The 27,068-nt window shown below is 38.3% G+C and overlaps 1 protein-coding gene across 3 annotated transcripts in view; it reads right to left on the reverse strand.

The window, feature by feature from the left end:
• The window catches only part of IGF1 (insulin like growth factor 1), a 70,527-nt gene extending 45,259 nt beyond the window's left edge, over positions 1-25,268 (reverse strand). For 2 of the 3 annotated variants that reach the window (XM_063308115.1, XM_063308116.1), the window contains exons 1-2: positions 22,522-22,599; positions 16,581-16,743 (exon numbers count right to left, since the gene is read on the reverse strand). In XM_063308115.1, coding sequence (XP_063164185.1) covers positions 16,581-16,737 — 157 coding nt within the window. In that variant the 5' untranslated portion in view covers positions 16,738-16,743; positions 22,522-22,599. Of the gene's footprint in view, positions 1-16,580; positions 16,744-22,521; positions 22,600-25,025 lie in introns of those variants that run through there. The other variant, XM_063308114.1, reaches the window with a different exon arrangement.
• Between the last annotated feature and the right edge of the window lie 1,800 nt (positions 25,269-27,068).

The raw sequence follows: 27,068 nt of genomic DNA on the forward strand, positions 1-27,068 counted from the left end.
GTCTTCCAATCTACTTTTCCACTTCATGCATAATCTTAAAAAGCTCAGTCATGTCTTCTCTCCATTGGTTTTTTTTCTACACTGAATACTGTAGTTCCAAACTTTTATGATTTTTTTCCATGAGGGAATTGTTCAGCTCCCTAACAATTTGACTTGCTCTTCATTGCACCCTAAAAAATATGGTGTCAGAATATTAGCAAACAAATTAAAAGGCACCATTGCCCCCTATGAACTCCACCCCGCTTCCTTGGCAAAAAGAAAAAGGAAGGTTCTAAGAAGGGCAATTCACTCATCTTTCACTGAATTAACTATGCATTGTGTAAAGACATTCTTCAGATTTCCCTCAAACCTAACTTCAGTAGATAACCCCACGTTCTAATATTGTGAGAAAGGAAGAAAATCTGTTTTTCCCATAGCTTACATTATTTTATAGATCTTTTTAATGTCATCTTACTCATGTTCTTTCTAAGCCAAAAAACCTTAAATACTTTCCTTTTTCCTCCTATGGAAAGCCTTTGTTGCTTCTAATAATTTTGATTGATGTTTACTGTACTTTTAGCAATTGTACAACATTCCTTTCAAGCCACAGGAACAAGAACTGTAACAGGATTCTAAAGGCACAGCCTTTCCATTGCTCAAGTCTTCTGCTTTCACTGTTGAAATGGAACAGAACTTGAACAGGTTGTCCTGACTGTTGAAGTGCCCAGTTTGGCAGAGGGACCGGCATGTTTTCCTTTTTGTGAGTCTACAATATTCCAGCCAATTGGTGTTCATCTGCTGACCAGTAAGGATCACATACTTTCTTTTCCTTCTCTGTACACTTATTTCTGTTTGTTATGTTGGGAAGCCAAAATGCTCCTTCTGTTGCTGAAATGTTTTGCCCCTTTACCCCATTCCAGAAGGTGGGGTGAGCCAGATGCTCCTCCTGGCTGCCCAGACTGCTCTGGGCAAGAAAACACTGCAAAATGCAGCCATTGCTGGAGCTACGCTTCGATCCAGAATCTGGTAAATGCCCTAAGTGTGGTTGTGCCATTGATGTACATAAAAGCATGACTGAACTGGCAGATTAATACTGAATTTTGTTCCTAATAAATTCTAGCATGAATTGGCCTTTGAGTGGCTGCCACAGACAGGGTTGACATTTTCATTAAGCTTTCCACCATAGCAGCAATATTCCTTCCCCAGTGGATCCCAGTTCAACCTCTTTTAGTATACTGTATATCAAAAAGTTTAATTTGGTGCTCCAGTTTGTTTCACTTGCTTTCATGGTACTGCATTTACTGTTTTAAAGACCATTCACCCAGTTTGGATACCTCATTTTGGTCCTCTTCACTATCCCGTGTTTAGTTTTATAACGTTAAATCATTTAATATAATCAACAATTTTGGCCACTTCACTGTGCAACCCCATTTTCTAGTAATTCAGAAGCAAGATAAAAAGTACTAGTCCTAGTATAGAGGCTTGGTAGAACTTGGTAAAAATTGTCTGTTTGTTCTTACTATTAGCTTCCTGCATTTTTTAATGGGATACCAATCCAAGAGCGGATTTATACTTAAGATCTTTGTCAAAGACCAAGAATACTATACTATTCAGATCATTCCCATCCACCTGCTTGTTGACTTCCATAGCCATTTAAGACTATGTAACCAGTGTCAGACCATAGTTACTATGTAGGTTGCCTTCAAAATTTTGGGAAAAAGTTTTAATTAAGTGACTGTGTGGTCTTAGTTGACTGTATGATTTGCCCAAATGATTCTTGCTATCCATGTTCAAATATTGCAAAGCCATTAATAATATTAGGGCAAATAGAGGCAATCATGTGCAAATGTTTTGGCTGATTACATAATGGAATATGCCAGAAATAAAGCAAGCCAAGCATTTCTTGGTATTTAAGGTTTTGTGAAAAAGTAAAGTGGGGCAGTAATGCCAAGAACTGATACTGGGCTTGCCAAGTGCTTCTTTAAGTAACATTTGCCAACATGGCATTAAATAATGCACGGGCAACATGTGCATGCACACACACACAGTAGTTAAGGATGCCAGTATTAAATAATTCTGCTTTTTCCCTTTCTTTTCAGGTTGACCTAAAACACTGATAAAATACCAGAAGCTGTTGCTGTGACTCATCTAAAATAAAGGGCAAATGAATTTTGGCTGTTAAACTTCTAATTTTCACTCCCTAACAAAGGCAGTGCATGAAGATTTATCTGCCTGAAATGTCGCCTTTGACTGAGGCTCCAGTTCAAACCATTTATGGTAAGCCATTATTTCTGTTGCAGCAGTACTAATTTTATTAAATGAAAACCATAATTCTTTTAGAAAGGATATGTGGCTGAGTTTAGTTTTATCTCCTTCAGATGTTGTCATCTGCTGTGGCCAGCTGGTGAGAATTAGATGAATTAGAATTAGATGAGCCTTCCACATAGTCTGGGAGCTGGTGACTTCCAGATATTTGGCCATGCTGGTTGGAGACTGTGAAGGATACAGTCAAATATTTCTGGATCATGCCAGGTTGAAGGAAATTGAACCAGGTTGCCAGAAAGTAGTTTTAAGTGATGGGCTGTATCATACCACACAATTTAGATGGGATATATTTTGAGGGCTCATTCAAGGAATAGTTTCTATGAAATCTGGGGCATACTGAACTTCAGACAATGTCATTCTTCTGAGATCTCACTACTTGGTCTTTCTGATTGTCAGCATAGATTGGCAAAAATTATATGGACCTATCTTCTCAAACGCCACATATGCCTGTGAAAGTTGGACATTAAAAAAGAAAGATAGAAGAAGAATTAATGCATTCAAATTGTGTTGGTGAAGATTATTGAAAATACCATGGACTGCCAGAAGAACAAATAAATCAGTTTTAGAAGAAATACAACCAGAAGTTCCCTAGAGGTGAAAATAACTAAGCTTAGACTCTCATACGTTGGGCACATCATCGGGAAAGACTGATCACTTGAAAAGGACATCATGTTTGGTAAAGTTGAGGGCCAGAGGAAAAGAGGAAGACCTTCAATGTGATGGATTGATACAATTACAGCAACAATGGATGGAAACATTGGAATAGTCAGGCATATGGCGCAAAACCGAACAGCATTTTGTTCTGTTATACTGTACATAGGGTCGCCATGAGTCGTAAATGACTTGACAGCAACTAACAACAACAGGCTTATATTAGCTACTGTACAGTGTATCATATACATCTATTCCATTTTTATACACTGGTTTTAATATATTTTAAACAAGATTCCATTTATATAAGAGTTCTGCTGCTCCAAATATTTTGCAAATTTTTATGCATCTATTTTACACTTAATGGTAAAATACATTTATCATAGTGGTAGGATTAATTATTTATGATGAATATGTCTAACTATCTTGCACATATCAATGAGGAGATTACGTAAATGGAATGAGTTTAGCTCAAACTGCCATGGAAGAACGTTGGGGATATTATTTGATGATTACATGTATATTTTTAAAATAATTCTTCCATTTTTTTCCATGAATGGTTGAAGGGCATACACCCCTATACCCACATACAGTTATATACAGTACATAGCATGCTAGTTCTTACTGACTAGTTTTAGATGTACTGTAGTTCTAAGCCATGATTGTTAGGCTCACACAATATGCTAAACCAAAAGCAAGCCAACTACATTGTTTAGCATCTTGTGTAAAGTAGGTCATTGGCTGTTTTTAAGAATAAAAAGAGCTGAACTATTAATGCTTGTATTATGCATATTTATAAGCAACTGGGGATATAGGAATTACACAGGTAAAGCTGTCATACATATTGAAAATGACCAGCATGTTAAGTTAGATTACTTTGTGTGAGAGTAAGTTCTCAAACACTCAGTAAAAAACAGCAGTAAATCTAACCACTGCAAAAACAAAGGATACATGAAAACTGGTCCTTCTGCACGAAGGAGGGGGCCAGGTAGTCAGGTATAGAGGGAAGAAACCAGAAAGAGCTACAGAAGGGTTTGAATATGATTTCTTATAGAGGGCTTGCTCCTGAAACACTGTATTCACTAGAATCCTTGGATTATAACTTCCTAACCTTTCTTCAGTAATGAATGACTTATCCTAATGAGCTTGCCTAGTTGGTTACAGTCTCGTCTGCTGGGTGAAGTCTGACACTTTCACGTCCTCAGCCTTCTGGGAGTATTATATCTAGAATTGCATTATGATTGCCACACATAGAGACAGAATGCCATGTGAGAGTTGGAGCAGCCAGAGTTGTGCTTTCACCCTTAGCATGCTTTTCGTGCTTGAATCATCTGGAACAATCTGTGCTGCAGGAATTTTGCTTCTGCTGGTGGCTAAGATTATGTGGCTCCAAATGCGGTGATCTGTTTTTGTTTACAGTCTTCTCCAACCTGATGACTTTCAGATATGTTGAACACCTCCCATAGCCCACTAACAATCTGCTTTTGGTCATGGTAGTTTGGGCTAAATGGAGCCAAAGTCCAACACTTCTGGAGGGTGTGAGGTTCAGAACACTAAGAGTCACCTTTAGCCTTTGAATGTTATGCTGAAGGCCCTATTCCTAGAATTATCTGTGATCAGAACAATGAAACAGGGCTGTTGTGAGGAATATTCTAGGCACCTGGTAGGAGAAGTCCTCTCAGAGTTGCATTCTGATGGGGAAAGTCCTTGCAAGTTGACAGAGGTATCACGATGCCCTGTTATATTTTGTAAGTGTTTGACCTTGTAACTCTTGAGGAAGTGGACAGGGTTCTTGGGCCTCATTCCCTGTCTGGTTAGTTCAGGCTTCCTGGGAGGTGATGTGAGGTTGGATCCATGCAGTGGTGAATGCTTCTTTGAGTGAGGAGGTGATTTTGCTTGCCTTGAAGGAGATAGTGGTGGGTCCCCTCCTCAAGAAACCATCACTGGGCTCAACAGTTCTGCACAGTTTTGTCCAATCTTCAACCTTTCCTTTCTGAGGAAAATATTGAGAGGGTGGTTGGATTGGAGTTTCAAATGAAGGAGGAAGCAGATTATCTGGACTCTTATCAGTCAGGTTTCACATCAGGACATAGTACAGACAGCACTGTTTGCAGTTGTCAGTGACCTCTGGCAGAGCCAGGATGGAGGTGATGTAACTGTTCTGGTTCTTCTTGAATGGCTTTCAGTACCATTGATCATGCTCTCCTTATGGACTGACTGTGAGAATTAGGAATGGGAGGCATATCCTCCTTGCTTTGTGACCTGTTCCACTTAGTTTTGACAGGGGGAGAGGTTGAGCCTAAGGGCCCTGACTTGTGGTATAGCACAGCCTTGACAGTCTTGCCCCTCCTGTTTAATATCTTCATAAAGATATTGCTGGGTGAGGTCATCTGGGTATTATTTGGCATGAAGCCTGGCATTATATGGCATGAAGATATTACTGGGTGAGGTCATCTGATGACATTGGGTCATATATCATCAGGCTGATGATACCCAGTTATATATCTCAACCCCTGATTGACCAAGTGTGCTGTCAAGGTCTTGTCCCAGGATCTGGAGGGAACAAGCATGCTTACATTCAACCCCAAAAAGACCAAGTGGCTGTATGCTCCTGGTTCTTCTAGTACCATGGGTTTTCCACCTTTACTTCTGAATGAGGTGGCACTTCCACAGACAAAACTAGTGCACAATTTAGGGGTGCTCCTGGACTCTAGTTTCTGCCCAAAGAGCAAGTGACAGCTGTGGCCAGGAGAGTCTTAACTCATTATCAATTGGTATGCCAATTGTGCTCTTTCCTGGACTGGGAATCCATTCCCATAATTACTCATGCCTTCGTCACCTTTTGTGACTGTTGCAATGCACTTTACATGAAGATGCCCTTGAAGACCACTCAGAAGCTGCAGCTGGTTCAGACTGTGGCAGCACAGGAGTGCCTCAGTATACCCATGTAACACTCCAGCTGCATGAGATGCACTGGCTACCAACAAGGTACAATTCTAGGTGCTGGCTGTTACCTATAAAGCCCTTCATGGCTTAGGGCCTGGTAATAGAAGCAACTGTCTTTTACCCATTGTTTTTGCCCATCCAGTATGGCCTGACAGAGCCGGCATTCTCCAGGTCCCATCTTTAAAGCAGCACCATTTGATGGGATGCAAGAGATGTCCCTTCTCTGTCTCAGTTCCTACCACTTGGAATAGTATTCCACCTACGTTTATAGACACATCCTGCTGTCTTTTAAACAGGGCTTGAAGACCTGAAGGCTCTGGATTAGGTGAACAGAATATGTGTCATTCTGTTTTCTGTTGGTGTATGTTGGTTCCCTGGTTATCTCTTTTTATTTGTTTTATTATATTATAACTTTTTAACCTGTATGCTACCCAAAGTTACTGTGAGTTAGATGGCTTTATAAATTTGCTTTATAAATAAATAAAACCTAAATTTGATTTAATTGAATGTGCAGTTTAAATTATTTCAGTACATTTTAGAGGATCAATTTCCATGTTTTCAATTATTTATTTATTTACTTATCATATTTTTATCACCGCCCATCTCCGCCACACGGGGGACCCTGGGCAGTTCACAATAAAAACAATTTAACATTCAATAAAATCATAAATAATACCAGTAATCAATAAATATATAAAATACAGTCAAATCCAAGTAACGGTGGATCTAATTCAGCCCATAAGGTGATAAGACTGGTTCCGGGCAGGACTAGGGAACCAACCAGCCCCAAGAATGGCTCTTCCTCTTCCCACTCCAAGCATGGTGCAAAACCAGGTCTTCAACTGTTTTCTGAAGTCCAGGAGGGAGGGGGCTAACCTCACTCCCGGGGGAAGAATGTTCCAAAGGGCGGGAGCTGCTGCAGAGAAGGCCTACCTCCTGGACCACGCTAGATGGAGTTCTCTTGCAGATGGGGTCCATAGCATGCCCTCTCTGCATGATCTAGTGGGACGGGTTGATGTAATGGGGATGAGACAGTCCCTTAGGGATCTGCCTCTTGTGCTTTCTTAAAAATTCTGGGCTTTGCCTGCCCAACATTTCCCTCTACTCCAAGACTTAGGATCTTCATACTGATAACTCACACAGATATTTCTAATTAGGTTTCCTCAATAGACCCCATTAAACAAGAAACAGTTTTTTTATTTTACAGAATTGTAAAATATCAAGGTCTACAAAATTGCCTATTGCTGGTCTTCTGCTTTTTCTTTTCAGATATTATGGGAAGTATGAAATGATAGCAGTGACCCTCATTTAAAAAAAAAAAATTCTCAGGCAGTTTCATCACATGCTGACAAACTCAGAATCTTAGTGATTCAGTAACCATAAGGGGTCAATTCCAGTATAATGTTATCTTCTATTGTTTGCCCCCTGTTTATCAATGAAAGTTGTGAAATGCATCCATTGTTTTGGAAATATGCATACGATGTTTTTGAAATATCATACATGATGTTTTGTTTAATATAAAGCAGGGCTTTTTTATTTTTATTTATATTTGTACATAAATCCTCAAATGTTTGCACGTAAATATGCCTCCAACAAGGCATGTGATACTAAGCCATGGTGTTTTCAATAACTATGCTTTTCATAACACTAAGCCATATAAGGGGGTTTAGAATAATTCAAGTTATGGCTCAGTGTGATGTCTGAACCAAACCAATGGATGTACCTGTTTCTAAAATATTGAAGTCTACACTTATGTAACTAAAAATTGAATGGAGAAGGATTCTGTATGGCAGAGCAAGAAGGAAATCTAAGAGGAGTTTCATGGTTAGCCTGTAAAGAAATGCACAGAAGGATAGAATCTAATAGCTTCATATTAATACTTTCTATGACCTTGAAGAAACAGACACAGATATTTTTGTAAGTGCCAGCATATTTGGGGATGACAAAAGTGCACAGATGAGTTGGTGGCAGGAAAAGCAGCAGTCAAATGACATCATGGATGGACACAAACAGCGCCTAGTGCTGAATATCAAAGAAATAAAAATCTATCCAATTCTTTTATGAAATTTCTTTTTCTAAAGCATGTGTTAGTTAGATCATTCTTTTCACCCAGTGCCAAGTCTTGTGGGTTTTCATTTTTAATGCAAGCAATGCCTCCGAAGATTTGCTTTAAGCATACAGTTGACTGTTGTTACTGGAAAAATGCATTCCATTTTGTGGCAGTCAAAAACTCTAGGTAGTTCTTAGATTTATGGATGTTGAGTGAATAAACCAAATATTCAATAATTTGGCTCTGACTCATTTCCCAGAGGACCATTGTTCTGTTTTTCATTAGCAAATGTGGATTACATTGAAGATCAGTTTCCTTAGATGGAGGAAGTCCTCACAGATGGGGTCAGTGTCATAATTTTCTTTGAATTAATGATATGAATCAAGTGTTTCCTTTATAATTTAAAATACTGTTTTTCTGGAAAATGGATGGAAAGACATTACCTTTAAGAAGGTCCAAAATATATAACTTGGTAACACTGTTATTAGAGTCAACCAAAATGTAATGAACGAGTAAGCAGGTTTTCAAGTTTTCCAGAACATATCACAAGACAAGCTGTTACAAAAAACTGGGATGGGGAAAAATGAAGGAAATTAAAAAACTAGGGCAGATAAGGTCTGCAGTTCAAAGACAGTCTAAAGATGAAGACTGTAGCCTGAATACAGTAGTGATAGGTGTTAATCATTGTCAGTTTATGCACTGAGGAACAAAGAAAATGGTTGCAGCCAGCTCTGAAAACACAAATGCCTCCAATCTGTCTCCTGCCCCTGGCCATCCTTAAGGACCATCATAATCATACAACCTTTAAATCTGAGCAGTATGCTGGGTAAAATTTCAAGCCAAGTTGCATAGTATTGCCTAAAGATAGAAGTAATGTCTTCCCTAAGGTAAGCTTGACTCCTATTGAGTATATGGATACATCCATGAAGTTTTCTGGACAACAAGAAGTGGTCATTGCCTTCTTTTTATAATTTCAGTCTAACCTACAACCCCGGGAGTTCTGGTGATGTTTCATCCAAGTAGTAAACAGATATGATCTTGCTTAGTTTATTGAAAGATCAGCTAACAGATGACATGAGTAGTATCTAAGACTACTTCATTTCAGTATCCTTTAATTTAGTTAGAAAAAGTAACTTGGTTGATGCTACTGTTAGCCCATGAAGTCAGAAACCTTTATTTGCTACTTAAAAATCACTGTGAGATCTACTGTAAGATTCTAGTCTACTCCTAATACTTATTATTTAACAAGTGTAATGTTTTAATCATAAGAGTGATGCTAAGAACAGAGAATCAGCTACTGTTTTTTCTGAATTAGTGGCACAATTTTTTTGGGAAAAGATCTCCAATCTGGGCTCAGAGGAGACCTTTGAGGATGTACAAATAAAGAGAACTTTCATAATTTATGAAAGCTTATGAAATAATATGTTTTTTAGCCTTTATGGTAGCACAGAACTCTATTGTTCTCCTATGAGAAGTGAACTTTTAAAACCCACACAATTTTCTCTAGCTAAGGTCAAAATGTAAGCTGAAGAATTCCTGATCCTCTCATGTGCCAGCCAGTCCTTCCTGCCCACCCAGATTCAGTTTTTTTCTTTTCCTTGTTTGATAAGTGGTGGTGGTGACCCATATGGAAAGGATTGGGAGGGTTGTCCCTTTCTTCACAGTCTTTTCACAATCTAGTGCATTGAATGTTGTGTAAGAAGTTTAAATGTACATAGCAAATGCAATTCTTCTAAAACCTACTGAAACTGAGGTATAACCAGAAAAAAATAAAAGGGAAGAGAAGAGACAAATTCTACTTCCCTCACTGCTTTTTCTATTACCCCATTATAGTTCCCAATATTTGATAAGTAAAGGAGGAAGATGATTTATTTGGGGCATATGGGAGATCTATGGGAGGGCACTGAGAATGGGGAGGATCAGTGGGATGGGAGATAATTTTTTCCACTTGTTGGGGTGGTTCAGAAAAAGATGTGCATCCTTTAATTTTAGGAAGTATATGGGGGAAAGGTGATGAAGGTATCTTTTTCCCTCACTTTGTTTCAGGTTTCTTGTTGCCCAACTTCTTTCGAATTCTGTTTTCTTTTTAAAAAGTAGAAAAATGAATTCTTTGCCTATTTGCTAGCATTGTACAATTCCTGGGTCAAATGTAATACATAAATTAGGGATTGACAGCATTATTATTGTGGAGGGGAGGTTTTTTTTTAAAAAGAGTGAAATGCCAAAGTCTTGTCTTAAATACCTGCAATTCCTTTTGAACCAAGACATAGGTTTTCACATGATTTTCCAGCTGTTTGGACCCAAAGGGCCATTACGCTCCTCACAGAGATTTATATTGGTTGCCAAGCATCTTATTGTGAACTTGGAAAGCCACAATTTCCCCATGCCATGGAATTTAGGCTACCAAGCAGCTTGCTTTAACAGCAGATGATGGAATGCTGTACAAAGAGAGACAACTTGGAAACATTTTATGCTATTTGGCAACCAGTTCAAGATTGCTTTGGTTTTTATCACCTAGCTGTTCCTGGCCAGCTCTTTCTTCTGTGTTTTTCATCTGTCCCGCTTCCTGCAGCTTATTGTGAATCTGAATTTGTTTTTTCAAGCGGTGGGCATATGTACTGTATTATTTTTCTTTGGTCAAATATTGGTTTATGTACAGTATAAATCAAGATCTACTATGGCACTGTAGATAATAGGCTGAACTGTGGAATCAAGGCCTTTGGCTGAATTGTTTGGAATACAAGAGCATAAGAATCTGCTTTATACTGATACAATTCATACATTGAACTATAATCGCTATATTTTATTTGGTTTTGGTACAAGGTGAGAATGCAGTCACACACACACACATGCAGAAATGACCGGCATTTTTCATGGTATTTTGGTTAAAAATTCAAGAGTCTGCTTATCTGTGGTGGGCTTATATGTGAGTATATAAGGGAAATATGGGTACTTTTAAAAAGCATTACCATATATACTCATGGAAAGTCCATCCACAGATAAGCCGAACCTGATTTTTTCGGTGCATTTTGGCACCTAAAATTCTTGGCTTATCCATGAGTATATTTGGTATATTTCAACAGGCACGCTGGATCTTTTTCAATAGTTCTTTATCAGTCATATGATGGCCTCTCTCTAATCCTGAGGATGGACTGACTCAATTGTCAAGATTTCCAGTTGGTCAACTGATTAAGAATTTCCTACACAGCTAATTTTTCCTGAAGATCTTCCATTTAGCCAAGAACCGCTAGACCTGGCCTTAAAGAAAATACTAATTTTATAGCTGGCAGCCCCAAGATGCCACATTTGTCCTGTGAATACAACTGAGTTTATAGAGCAAAAAAATTGCCCACACCACTAAAGTAGTCACTGTAGTCACTGATACTTTTGGAAGACAATTTGAAGAAGGAAATCAGAATGTAGAGCAGGGATCTCAAATTCAAATCATTGTGGGGACCACTGGTTCATTAGCTTGAGGACCACAACATTGAAGCTTTGTCATACATAGGTACAAAAGTGTCTAGTAAGTCAAAATTGAAGAAAATGAAAGGAACACAGTAGTTATTTACTTGATTAAAAAATACTATTAACACATAGCTCCTTTTCTGCCATCTCACTTGGCCCTTGTTATGGCTGCAGAGAGATTGTTGTATTGCCACTGAGATTGTTCCATTCATATTGTGAATAGGTCTTGCCAGAGCAGACCTATTCGCCAACATGCTGGCTGGGGAATTCTGGGAGTTGAGATCCGCATGTCTTAAAGTTGCCAAGTTTGAGAAAGACTGATATAGCCCCTGATTCTGTGGAAGAGACTCCAGGAACTCTGCTGGAAGTAGAGGCAGAGATGCCTCCACACAAACACACACACATGAGCCTGGTCTGTGCTGTCATCCCACATTAGGTTCATGGAACCTGTCAGTCAAAACATGGTCTGCCTTCTGCCTGAGGCATTAGGTGAGGGCATGGGAGCAGAGCAGAGGTGAAGTTGCTGCAGTGGTAAGGGGAGCCTTAGCCATGAAGGTGTCTTACTGTTCTCTGCCTGGGCACAGGATCACCCTTTCTTCTGAGCCTGCAACTGTTGGTTCAGTGACTGGCATAGCCTTGTATCTCTCCACCAATCACCTGGCGCTCAGCTATGGCCCCAGATCCATAGAACCTGGCTGAAACTGGCAAGCTGCTGCTGCTCTTCTAGCAATCTTTGTCCTGCAGTATGTGCAGTAAGGCACTTCGTGTTGTTCTTGACTGCCAGCAAGTCAGCTCCTCCTTTTTCCCATCTTCTTTTTTTCCCATCAGTCCCCTCTTTGCTCTTGCCTCCTGGTGTTCCTTCACACCTCCCTTGGTGCACCGGTTGAAATGACAGGGAGCAGTGCCACCTTCTTCGGCAGTACACTTTACCAGCTGAGTGATTCATGACCTGCAGGCCTTAGTTTTGCTCTGAGTATTGTTACAGGCCACAAAGAGTGACTTGGAGCTCCACAGATTGCCCATGAGGAAAGAGTGCGAGGCCTCTGAAGTAGAAGAAAGAGTTCTGTGGGCCATTATGAATGCTACATTGACTTAACATTCAGAGTAGCTAGTAGTAGCTTGAACACCAAGTCCTTGAATATCATAATTGATAATAAGAATACACAGAGGCCTTATTTGTGCAGAATGTGAAGGCATGAGTTGCACTGAGCCTTGTTCTTCCCTTTCCCAGTATACTGGAACCAGGAAGAATTCAGAATCTTTCACTCACATTTTCAATCAATTATAGTTTATTCTGATATGCACAAGTTCACAAACTGTGAATAACCTTAAACTGTTCTTTGTTGAAACAAACCAACTTCCACCATATTGGTAGGCCTTAGTTGGCAGTTGCAAGCAGCAAGGTGTTAAGAAAAGGGGTTGTGTGCCAGGATGCTTATCTGTGCCTCTTATACTTTGCTGCCTTCCAGTATAATAAAGGATGTTGCTCTATAATTAGAGAAAAACAGGAGCTATGTCTGTGGGGAGTATGTAAAAAAATGTTTCATGAGGGTAGCAGTGAGCAGGGTTCTGATACTACCACTATGATTGTTTCAGAAGTGTACCAAGCCTATTGAAAAAATTGAAGCACCAGTGGAAGCTTTGATATATGAAGGGAAAATCATCATCATCATCATCATCATCTACAATGAGATTCACAGTCAAAGACTAGTGAAAGCTTAATAATTCATGTCCTAACCAAGGACTATTGCTCCAAGGGCTCCAATCACAATTTGTTTAACAGTGGATTTCTTTTTCCACAAGTGTTTATTGTTATGATGATGATGATGATGATTTGGAGAATATCATCAGTCAATGCTAAGGAATTTGGGGATGATAGGAGCCATTTTTGCTATCAAATGTGCAGATATTAGAGTGTTTCAGGACAGTGGAGGCCAACTAGTAAAAAATTCTCAGAATGATGCAACATTTGGGGACAATATGGTTCCAGGGTGGTTGCTGAATTTAATAGTACTGAAGCAAAAAACACTCAGAGCAGTCCACAACAATATAATTAAAACATCCACAATAAAAAAAATCATTACAATTATGTAACTGAGGTACAAAAACAAAGCAACTAACTTGAAAGTAAAAATAGGATAAGTGTTCTAAAGAAAATTTCAATCTTAAGCAACATCTAAGACATTAAGTGATGGGGCAAGCCTTAATTCCAAGGGAAGGCCAGAACAGTAACTGAGAAACAATGCCTCCTGGCTTCTATTCCTCTTAACTCATGGAAGTGGGCTAGAATGAAAAGCTTATCTCAGGAAGAACATACTGGATGGGCTGATTCAGGTAAATGAAGATGGTCCTGTAAGTACAAGTCATATAGGCTATATAGGTTAAATGTTGGATTGCATCTGGAAATCTATTGGCAACCAATGTAGGGTCTGAAGCACAGGTATATTACGCTCTTGGCAGGTAGTACCTGCCAGTAAAGAGGCTGCTACATTTTTTACCAACTGCAATTTGTGGGTGATGTTCAAAGGACTAAATGTACAGTTCATTGCAGTAGTCAAGTCAAGAGATGTTGAGGGCATGACTCACCATTGTGAGATACTTGCAATCCAAGTAGGGCAGCAACTGGTGCACCAGCTGAAGCTGGGCAAAAGCCTTCTGGTCATGATCTCCACCAGCCTATTCAGCAGTAGCCATGAGTCAAGAAGGACTTCCAGGTCACAGACCTACTTCCTCAAGGACCATGCCACCCCATCAAGAGGCAACACTGGAATTAGCTGAGAATCTTGATGAGCAAATGGTAAGATTTAATTGCAGTCCGTTTTATTCCATCCAGCTCTTACAGCCTCCAGACACCAGAAAAACATCCACAGTATCACCATCACAGCCCAAGTGGCGATGTATAACTAGGTATCATCAGGGTATTGATGATAATGCACCCCAAATTAATGGATGGCCCTTCCTAGCACCTTCATATAGCTGTTAAACAAAGTGGTGAGGGGGGAGAGAACCATCCCCTGAGATATCCTATATAAAAGGGTGTTTAATCCCCAAATGTAATTGCCCTCCAGGGGGGAATATCCATGACAGGTTTCCAAGAAAGAGTTGCTGAAAGCCAATATGATCATCACAAGCTTTATTAAAGGTAAATACAGGAGTAAACACACAATGCTCCTTGTGACGGACAACAGGTATGTATGCTGTGTTCTGCCATGGCATGCCCATGCCAAGGGGCTGGTTTGTAAAACTTCTATAGCCATGCACAAAACAAGTTGTGTGAGAAACTAGCTTATCAGTGAAATGTTCTTCCTCTGAACTCCTCAGTATCTCTGCACCTGGCATTAACTCAGTGTGCATTCCAATATACCGTTTGTGCTGTGCTGTGCATCTTACTATTTTCCGTACTAAAAGTTCATGCAGTGGTTAAATATGATGTTAGTTTGGTTCAGTGTGTACAAAGGAGGCATGCAGTCTCAAAATGCATGCAGTTTAAGCAGCAATAACAAAATGAATTGGTGTGAACTTCAAAAGTGGAATGGTAATGGGAAGAAAAAAATATTGTTGACAATTCTAATGAGAAGAGTGTGGTAGATTCTAGTATTATTTTTCTTCATTTAATACAGAGTTCAAAGAAAACAGAAGGACTATTAGTGGATGAGATAATTTTGTCAGATTGAATCTGATTGAGTGATTGAAATTTCATTTCATTAAGGCTCTACTTTCCAACCTTAAATTTGTTTTCATATTGAAACTTTTGATGTTTAAAAACATTCTGCATGTAAATTCATACCTATTATTCTAACATCAGTCCCATAATGATTCCCAGACTGAACATAATGATTTAATTAGAAGCTATGCCCCATTTTTCCTTATATCAACATTTTGCACATTAGATTCAGCCAATCCAAGTGAAAACACATATTCAGTGTGAGACGTTTCTGTGAAAAGCTAGAGCAAGAATCATTCAGAAAATAGTATAAAAACAAATAACATGCTATAACTGATGCTCAAATTTATAACTAATTCTTTTCTTAAGTATTTCTACTTTTTAAAACTACATTTAAAAAAAAAAAAATCACATGCTCACATTTCTCAGTTATAGTTATAGCACACTTTGGACATATAGTGGCAATTGAGAAGATAACCTTTTTTTACCAGAATGCTAACAGCATGTTAACGGAAGGTAGCTTAAAGGTAGGATATGAGAAACTGTTAGTACTGATTTAGATATGAGCTGAGTACCCCAGAATAGAAATCAAGATAACGTAAGCCTTATATAAACCAAATAATATCCACTGAACATCCACTGAACACATTATCCATTCTTACTGATCATGGGTCTTCTTGCCCTGAGCTCTTATTTCACAATTCCAATTAAATAATCCTTTTAAACAAAGGGTTCAATATTAAAGTCAAGATTTCTCACACACAAGCCACAAAATCTTCCATTATGATTCCTTCTTAATTCATGGAGCCACATTCATACGAAACTTTTCAGGCAGAAATTTTTCCACCATTGTTCTCCAAATATCTTGAAGCCAAGGCAATAGGAAGGATTGATCAATGCAGCATGCAACCCTTAGTAGTTGCTTTATATTACCATTTCCTGCATCCTGCACTCCCTACTTTAACAACAATTCACACAACCACAAAGACCAGACATTGGAAGAGAGTTGTAATAATGATATAACACCCAGTTTTTAAATTGCTTAAAAGTGAAATTGTGCAGTTCTAAAGCATTTCCAGATGCAGCATCTTGTATCTGAGGAAATTCTTAGGGTGGAAGAGAGGTAAAATTAGTAAAAATAGCAAGATGAAAAGAAAAAGTAGTAGTTAGAAGATATAATACTCTTCAAAACAAGTTTTTTTTAAAATGAGGAGTAGGCAGGAAGATGTTGAACCCACACAGAATAATGTACATTATTTGGCCTACAAACTAGGATTTCAGAGAATTCTATTATATGATTATTTATGTATAGTATTATATGATTAATATGATACATACACACATGCACACACAGTCTTGCACACACACGCAGGTGAGGGAATAGAAAGAACAGGAGTTTGTAGTTGAGCATGACTCCAACATTTGCATTCCCCTGAAAACTGCTGGAAAAAGTGGTAAGACTTTTCAGTGAGAGAAGGAATAATGGATGATCAAACTTACTGAAATAAAAACCTCTATCTCCGCAGACAAATTGAAGAGCATCAACCAACTCAGCACCACAAAGTGTCTCTTGGCCAGCAGCAGCAACAGAAGAGCTGGTTAATGTAAGCAAACACAGGCCAAAGTAGAAGAAATTAATGGATGATGCGGTGAGCATCTTCACCTGTAATGAAGAAAAAAAATACTCAGAAAATCCCAGAACTGTGCCAAGTTGCATCAAGTACTTTCCCAACCTGGTCCTTTGCAGATGTGGTAGCTCCCATAACAGATTGGGGAAAGGAAACTTAAACATTGGTGAAAGAAAAAGGGGATGGGCTGCATTAATAAAAAGGATGAGAAAAGATGCTTTTTTAAATAGAAGTTACATATGCTGATTTACTAGCACAGAAGCCCATTTAGAAAGAATTGGGGAAAATTCTCATCAAATAACCATGAGCCTGTCCAGTGGCTAAGTCTATGGGCAACTTCATATTTTTATTTCTGATGATTCTTTACTTTTAAACTGATTTGACTGGACAGCACTTTATACAGGTCAGAATCTTCATTCAAATAGGTCCTGGACAATATTTCAAACAGAGAAATAAAATTAGGTTACAAGACTATTCCCAGACTGGAAGTCCAGTTTTTTCTTTCTTTCAGGCTTTCTGACCTCTGAGAATTATTTGTGGTTTCACTTCATGCCTTTTCTCTGAGGTATGCCCCCAAATTTTGATTGAAATAAAATCTGAAGCACATTGGGGAAGATACAAACATTTCAAGCAAAACTTAATTGAAAAAAAAGCATTAGTTCTTTTTATAGCCGTTCCATGGTATTTTTAGATTGTCACCCAGTTTCTCCTGAAATTCAAAGTGAATTAGAAATTTAAACAAAACATTGTCTGATGAATGACAAAAGTTCAAAGTGTGTCATTAAAATTAATGTAAGTTCTGTGAGTGCAGTACACCTTATAGAAGGATATCCGAAGGATATGGCCAATGTTCTGTTTCCATAACCTGTGGTCCATAAGCTACATGCATTCCCAGCCTGTTTTTTGTTTTTTGTTTTTGCAGCCTGCAGACCCCACCCAGATTGTGCTACCAACATTTAAAGGTAAAATATTAAAATTCATTAGTCTGATTTGTCAGTGTTTTGTTGTTTTTGTTGGAATAAAAAAGCATAATCGGTACAATAGGCCTCTGATAAATAAAAGCCAGATATAAAAGTATAAAGCCAGCATGAATGCTGGAAATTTTTAGTATATTGCACAAAGTGTGATGTGTATGACTGCTGGGAAGAAGTCATTGAGCCAGTTTGGTCTAGTGGTTAAGGTGCTGGGCTAGAAACCAGGAGACTGAGAGTTCTAGTCCCCCCTTAGGCATGAGAGACGGCTGGGTGACCTTGGGCCAGTCACTCTCTCTCAGCCCAACTCACCTCACAGGGTTGTTGTTATGGGGAAAATAGGAGGAGGAAGGAGTATCAGGTATGTTCGCCCCCTTGAGTTATTCATAAAAAATAATTAAGGTGGGATAAAAATAAAATAAATAAATAAATATGCTTGGTGCAATGGCTAGCAGACATCATACAGTATGTGCTCGTGAATCACAACATTTTTTAAAGAGTGTCAACAAGCATCTGAAGAAGAAATACACCACTGAACAGAGCAGATAAGCTACTCACAGCCCATATCTCTGTCTAATTGGGATTCTCAGTTTATTAGCTCTCATCCAGTCCATTGTTCTGCTCTGGCATTGGTTCAGAATTTCAGTTGCTGGAGCACCTGTATCAGTTGGCCCCAAGGAATAGTGCTGAGTATCACCTGCTTATTGGTGACTCTTTACTCCATATACTTCTAATGGTTTCATATAGCCGTTTAAAGAGCATAGGGAATAAAACAGAGTCATGAGAAACCTCACTGCATACTTGGTATGGAATAGACTAATAATGCCCTATCACTTCTTTCTGGAATCTCCTCAGAAGGAGCAAGTGCACTAATTGAGTGCTCCTTTATCAGCTTCAGCACAGACAGTGATCCAGCCTATTAGAGGTCTGAGAGGTCCTGGAGTGGTGCACCAACCATCTGCTCAAGTACATTGCCCCAGAAAGTGCTGTTAGCTCTAATCTTTATCTCTCTATCTCTATCTCATCTATAGGTCAGAACTGTTCGTTCGCTCAAGGTTCGCTTACCATCTTCTGAATTCAGCCAGGTTTTTTTCCTTATTAAATATAAAAAGTCAATAAGGGCAAGAATCAAGTCTACATGTAATTGCTTGCCTATGCTCACTATCTCCACATCTGCAGATCTCAGCAGCTAAACCCCATCCAACAAAACCAGACCAGATAATGCTCCGAATACCTGTATTGGAACTACACCAGTAATTTTGCCCAGTAACTTTGATATAACTGGGCAATTTATTTTCAAAGAGCCCTGGAAACTGAACACAAAGTGCCTTTGAGGGTGCAGTCATCTCTCTTTCTTGACTGCAACAGATCCATCACCAATGGACAACATCTACCGGATGACTATAAGAAGATGTAGTGCAAATGAGGAAGACACCCTTCACTGCTCTCACTCCAGAGAGAAGGCTCAATTATAAATTTTAATTCAGTTAAATTCAGCAGAAGTTTTCTACACCTACATTCTAGCTTTTGTTCCACTTGTTCATCAGTATATTCTAATAGGTGGGAGATTCTTTGTAGCCTGGAGGCATTGTCACTAGCAGTTATAGAAATAGGTTTTGAGGATTACTTTGGCACTTGAGACTAAGCCTTGTCAACGTGGTGCAGAGAAAACACGACTGTGTTCTTTACTTTATCTGCTAGTAATTGATTTTACTTCTATTAAGGAAACTTCATTTTTAAAAGAAAAACATTTCAAACTTATTTGAAGACTAAAGAAACTAAAGCCAATTTAGCAATTACAACTGTGACCACTGGTCTTTAAAGAAAAAGTGTATTTCCCCAAATCTAAATTTATTACATTCTGTTTAAGTATTTTCTTTTGTGAAAGAATTATCATCCGTAAATTGAGAGGAATAATTTGCAGATATAATACTTATTTCATTTGTGTGTTTCTTGCTTCTCATCCATCCAATTATTTATATTATTGCCAACTGATTGAAACAAATAATTTGGAACTGGAGTATCAATAAGCAGGTGTTAATTCTAATCACTACGTAACAGCTGTACACTTTTCTTGCAACTATCCAGAGTTGCTTGGAGTCAGGCAGCATATAAATTTAATAAATTATTATTATTTGGACACATTTGGAGTTGGGGGACTAGGTAAAGAAGCTGAAGCTTTCAGGGAGAGGCCTAGACTGAGGCATTCTTTGATGGGAAATTCATAGTATTTCATCATTGGCCAAAATTAAGACATGGATCAAGTCAAGTCATCATATATCTAGCTTGGACCAATATAAATCCCTCCATTTTATATTCTGCATAAACAGAGCAATATTCTGATGACTTTAATGTCATATATAAATATTTGAAAAAAAACCCTTCTCTATATCTCTAAATTTCCTAATTTAGAGAGCTTTTGTATTCAACTTTTCCTAATATTCATATCTATCAAAGCAAATTTATCTGAGAAAAATCTTTTAACATAAAATGAACTTTAAAATAAATTTAAAGCAGTTAAAATATTTCCCCTTTAGCATGCAATTGTCAAAAACATGTTATTTTCAGATAAATCTTTTACTTTTTTGTGCAATTTTTAAATCATAGCAGTGTATCTTGGTGTGGGAGTTGATTTCTATCTTGCAATGCACAAATCCATGGGTCATTTGTTGACATCCAGAATCATCTTCCATGCATTAAATTCATGTGAATCAGTGCTAAGAAGGCATCTGCAGGATTTTGATAAATGGAGCCCCACTATATTGAAGAGTTAACTACTAATTTCAGTTCAAGCAAAACCCCTGTGTCTTTTAACCTTCACACAATTTCTCCAATTATTAATGGGAAAGGGTGACATTAAAAAAAGTTTGGATCTATCTCCCTTTAAAATGCTTTCTTGTGCTCAACTATTAAAAACAGAGGGGTTCCCCACCTGAATATCTATTGATCCTGGCAGCTTATTGTAAGTTTTCAGAGGGCTTAACTCAACAGATATAGTGTGGTTCAACTGTGAAGGGCAAGGCCAACTAGATTGAGTGTGATCCAGCTACCAAAGCAGTTTTAAACTCCTGTATAAATGATGTTTAAATTAGGATCAGCAGCTGTGTTGTGTTACTGGAGCAGCACAAGGCAGCTGCAGTGTGCTAATCTTTTTTTGACATCAGAGACAATTTAATCACTAGGAGGAATGGGCAGAAACTGCAAACACAAGCACCATTAAACTCTGGAAGTTACAAAATACCTAGTTGAATTCACTAAGAATTGGTAGTACCTCAACAACTGCAGCTTAGAAATTCTCACACTTGTAACAAAACATTGTAGTGAGGAGTCTTTCAATTCCATTCTTAACCCAGGCAGCCATGCTTTCTTCTAAGATGCTCCACTCCATTTCCCTGTACCTGCTATATATTGATACTGTGTACTCCATGACTGCTACTTAGTATGTCAAGTCTTGACTGGGTTAGATTTAGAAGTACTGTATGTGTGTGTGAGTGTCCTTCCCTAAATATTTTTTGTACTTCTGTATATTTGTGATAATTCAGCATCTGTGCTAAAGTACAGTACAGCTGAAGTAATTTATCTCCAACATCTGTTGCTAAATGAGTTGTATGACAGGGAATCAGCATTATCATCATGATCATCTCTCTTTGCCCCACCCTCCCAGAATTTTGCCACATTCTAGTATAATTGAAAATCACAATGATGCTCAGTAGAAGGCTTGAACGCCAAAGACTTTATTGTCAATGGCTGGAAGGATTGCATAGGTTACTTGCCTAAATATGTGTCTGAAAGGCAAGTTTTCCCACTATGTAGCTTTTCCCAAGAGCATTCCTTTACTTTGATATAGATGAGACAGACAGAGATAGATAGATAGATAGATAGATAGATAGATAGGATATGCATGCTATTTGTTCCTGGGGTGGGGGATCAAAACCACTGACAGAAACCAACACTTAGCAATGCCTAGCTTGGCCTTCACATTATATGCAAAGCATTTCTCTACAAAAGCCCATCTATGATGACTAGCCAACCCCACAACAGAAGGCAGTAACAGACGAGATCAACACCTTCATTTAGCATGATGGAAATAGCCAATACAAAGACAAAAAGATATTTAAAAGAGTGAATGAAGATGAAGCAGCTGTTTATCATCTTCAATATATAACATTCCAGAAAAGTAGAAAGACAGACATATATGAATGTGACTTCAGAAGCAGAAAGAAAGGTCATTATGTTTGATCATGGAAGATAGGAATAGTCCCAGCTCTCATAATATCATTTTCCTCTATTTAATAATACCTCAAAGATGCTTAAGTCAGAGGTAAATCACCTGATTTCACAGACGTGGTCCCAAGAGTGCAATTCAAAAAGCTCTCCCAGCACTGCGTACCTAGTAAAGAACACTGTGTATTTAACACAGTGTTTTGATCCCAGTTGGCTTTGCCTCAGACATAAACTTCATTTAACAATGTTATTTTTTCTGAGACTGCAGCAGACTTTGCACACTGTAAAAAAGAAATATCAGTTCTAGGACAAGAGAATGAGACTTTGTGTTATTCCTACTCCTTTGTGTGAGCCAAGAATGTGACACCACACACTTGCCTAGAAGTTCAATGTTTTCTCCTACATTGTGAAACCATAATAGCTTTACAAAGTTTGGGGAAGAGGAAATAATGGATTTCTATATTTTTGGTTAAATCGACCCAAAATTCTATTCCATAAATCATATAATAGTGTTTTTGAAGATCTAGCTGACAGAAAATTCTCTGATGTACTTTAATAGTTCTTTTCTGTTTAGATGAAGTCATTAAAAATGATGGAGTCATTAAAAAAAATACTTACGATAATTAACAATTTGGCCGCTGGTCTTTTCAATAGATCAGAGAGTCCCCAATTTATTGTGTGTCCAATCTGAACTGAAGGCAGAGGCCTTTAAAAGCAAGTCCTGGCAAGTGGGTGGGGTTTATCAGAGTGTCTGATTAAATTTGGACTCTGAGTCCAACTCTGTACTGTGCAAGACTGGCTAAACAGTGTGGTAATGAATGACCAATTGTATTTCACAGCTGGGATTTCAACAGATTTCTCCTTCAGGAGAAGATCCAGTATCTTCTCCTGCATCTGGAGCACAGCAGTCCAAAACAGTGGCTCTTAAAGTAGCCAGCAGATGGCTTGCTCCTTGGCTTTAACACCTTCCTTTGCCCTCCCATTCAGCAAGCTTTAAATCAAGTAGTGTGTACAAAAAAGCTTTAGCGAAATTTCTGTGAAAGCCAGTTTGTGACTAACTAAAATAATAATGCTTATAATTTACTGAAAAGTGCTTTTCAGAGACACAGTAACTGGAATAAGAACACCATAGACAGAAGTATCAACCCATGCTAAGGAAATGAACATGTAAGCTGCCATTCTATCAGACATCATCATCAGGTAAATAAGGGAATGTATTCAGTCAAAATGATATCAAGGAAGCTTTGAACAAGAAATCAAACATAGATACATTGACCACCAGGACAATATAAGTGGTTTTGTTCTATTTGGGATTCATTATACATAGGTAGCCAGATGTTATCCCATGGAACTGAACTCATGGACCTTTGCACTTTAAAGGACTATATGCAGCACATTACCTTTAGGAGCTATCCAGGTTCTGGCATTCAGTAGTTGCAGGAAGTGATATACAGAATCTATCAGAACCACCTTCCCATAAGCTCTCAGAACAGAGAGGTACAAACATTATATCATGTCATGCCTTTGTGTACAGGGTATTCCTTTTTACCAATTGGCATTCACAAATTATACTGATGTCCTAATTGCTATGGAAGAGGTCTAGCAGAATTAGTGCAGCTAGCATTATCCAGAAGAAGGTTGGGAGAAGTCCCCACAGTACTAATCTCAAGGGTATCTTTAGAACTTCAAGAATACCATAGCATTTAGAAACATATCACTTGGAACTAAGGTTGCAATCTTATAAACACTTACCTGGTAATAAGTCCCATTTAACTTGCTGGACTTTCTTCCAAACATGCATGCACAGATTCAGCTACAAAGCCCTCTAAACTTAATAGGATTTGGTTCTCAGGTAACTTGTTTAGTGGTAGGGAGTCTGCCTTCTTTTATAAATTCAATTTATTTCACTACACTCTGCTAATTAATTGCTATTTGGTATCTGTATTATGTTGGGAGGCTTACAACAAAACTTCTAATTTATCTTCTTCCTTCCAATAAACTGAACGTTGGATGCTGTCCATAGTTCTGCAATTATAACCATGACACTCCAATGGCTATTGATTTCAGCAATATTTGTATGACACACTGTTTGTTCCTACTCCAGATATGTTATAAAATCCTTTCTCTCTATTAAACTAAAATGGATAAATCTTACCCAGGCAAGGTAGTTTTTAAAAAGTAAAAACAAAACTAAATTGGCACCTACAGCATTGGAGACTGTCAGCTGCACACAAGTCTGCCTACAAAATGGAAAAACAAAACTTTATTCTTGAAGGATATAATTTTGCTGAGAATGGAAACTTGAGGCCAGCTGACAAAAACAGAGGTCAGTGGATCTACTGAAGTCAAATCTATCTAAAAAGAGTGTTATGTTTCTAAGGAGCACTGAATACAGGATACTTTTAAAAATCCTATCAAAAGTTGCTTGACAAAAGCTTCTTTGTGAAAGTAAAATAAAACTGGAGAAAATAGTTTGGTCACTTTTCTTACTGCATAAGTGCTTAAACTTAGCATGAATCTTTCTGCATGAGCAGAAAGAGCTGTGCATGGTTTCTCTTTTAGAAAAGGAAAAACAAACTTCACTTTAACAGGAAACCACTAAAAAAAAGTCTAATTGTACATTGATGCCAATAAACAGCTGCCATAAAGACTATACACTGTAATCTCTGGGTTACTTCTGGATATATAATAATCTCAGAGAATTGAATCAGCTACTTTTTGTCTAATGGGTATCACAATGTCAACATTTGCACCTGCAGTGAAATTCAAAACTGCTTGTATCCAACTCAGCAGTTATTAGCCACAGCAAATGATGTAAGTGGGAATTTTAGATATGACAGAGCAAGAATTTTTGCAGAAAGTTTCTCTAATCCAAGTTGAATTCTTAAGTACCTGCCATAGATTCACCTTTACAGTTTCTAAGCTGTGTCCAGAGCAGTCATTCCATGCAGTCACGTCTCAGCTGTGCTAAAATTGTTCAGCAGTTTAGAAATAAATTCCCAGTGCAGAAATAATGCCACTGAAAGTGTCTAGCAATCTTCAAGCCAAAATCTGATTACACATCATACAACAAAGTTATAAATATATATTTAAAAAGAAATCAAATAGGAAGAAAGATTTACCTTCAAGAAATCACAAAAGCAGCACTTAAATAATAGTGTTGAAAGACTGTTGATTTTCCCCATTGCTTCTTAAGTGCAAACTCTGGAAATGAATTGGTTAGCAGAGGAATAATGAGGGGGGAATAAAAAGAAAAAGAAATCCAGGAGATGTTCACATATCAATATTGAGGAGTTTTATTCCATTGCGCAGGCTTGATCTGCTCTGATTTGAGAGTGAGATTTAGCAAACAGAAGAAGATTTAGAGAAAATCCTCACATTTATCTACATTACAGACACTGTCGACAGGAAACAGCTGGAGGAGCATTTGCTTTCTCTCTCTCTCTCTCCCTCTCTTCTCTCCTTTCCCTCTCTCTCTCTCTCTCTCCCTCTCTCCCCCTCTTCTGGCAAAGTTACTGAGTAAGGATTTTTTGGGCACAATGACAAATAACATCATACCTTTGCATTTTGAAACTGGAGCACTGAAGTGTCCTTGTGTTTTTTCCACCCAACCCCCCCCCTTTAAAAGAATGCACGCTTGTGAATGGAAGACAGGAAAATATAGTTTAAGAACTCAGAGAAGCTGAAGCTGCAGTCAGAAATGAGACATGCAAGTGGTTGTGTTTCAGCCAGCTGCAATATGTACCCAGAGATCGACTCAGATACCTCTGCACTGTGCTATCCAAGAAGCTGCATTTCTGCGTGTTGGCTGTCGTGAGAAGCAGCTCTTCCTAATGTCCATGCTAAAATGACCGTTTGCCATCTGACTCCTTTAAGAATGGCTAACCCATACACAGTGTGCTTCCTTATGCTTTTTATGAAACCCTCTGAAATAATTGCACCTTGACAGGAGTGAAACATGCGGTTTTTTTTCCTCCTGCCTGACCTCTTCTTGATGTTTCATGACACTTTGCTTTTTCTTTTAGTTAAAGCGAGCTTGATGGGTATAGCCCCCTTTTAACATTGCTGAATGAGCAAGGACAGCAGTGAATGAAGTGATGATGCAAAATGGGTACAGTCAAGGTAGTCTGATTTTTTTTCCAGGGTGAAGGATTTTTGTTTGTTTTTTTACAAGTGTTATGCCTACTTTAACAATTATGTTTTTGTGTGTATTTCACTCAACATGGCAGGAAACGATGTCACTGATTTGGTAGTTGAGTGTGGAATAGCTGCATGTTGTCCAATTCCATATTAAAAATATTAGGGAGGAGTCTTCAGGAGGGACTGTAGTTTGAAGATACCAGGTTGTTCAATAACAGTCATCACAAGGCTAGAAAGACTTTTCTAAGACTGGAATCCGTGGTGGTGGTGGTGGTAGATCCTACTTCCAGTAATGAGTAGATAATAGCAAGTTAGATGAATAAATAGCTTGAGTTCACGTAAGACATCTGAGATCCTGCTTGTCTAAAAAGTTGGCCTCCTCCAATTCCTATTAATAGCAGAAAGAATTAGGCAGTGGAGCTGTTCATGATAGGGCAACCCACTTTATCATCTGCCTGTATCTATAGATCAAGCTGCCCCTTAAATACCTAGGACAGTGTTTCTCAACCTCAGCAACTGTAAGATGGATGGACTTCAACTCCAGCATGCTGGCTGGGGAATTCTGGGAGTTGAAGTCCATCCATCTTACAGTTGCTGAGGTTGAGAAACACTGACCTAGGAGAAAGTACCTTAAATGATAAGCATCCTTGGAGGTAGATTATCAAAACTGCTGATATGTCACCTCCCATCTATTAGCAGATGTACATATTTTACATCTTTATTCCCTTCTCAAATTTTTCTAATTTATAAATAACACATAGTGGCCAGAAATGTAAGGATATGATGTTATTTAGCAGTTAAATTAAATTGAAAACATAAAAATGCAATGTAATAGACATAATCTGTATAAATTATATACATTTTAGGACAATGAGAATTACCACATGCAAGAGTCAAAGTACACATTCTTTCAAAGCAATAAATGCATTGTGTTTCTCTTTACAAGTTGTTGGGGATTTCATACACAGGGAAAGGGGAAAAAAAAGCTACTTTCTCCATGGTTCGGATGAAATTCTAAAGCTGAA

This window comes from Candoia aspera, chromosome 7, assembly GCF_035149785.1.
Source record: "Candoia aspera isolate rCanAsp1 chromosome 7, rCanAsp1.hap2, whole genome shotgun sequence".
NCBI lineage: Eukaryota > Metazoa > Chordata > Lepidosauria > Squamata > Boidae > Candoia > Candoia aspera.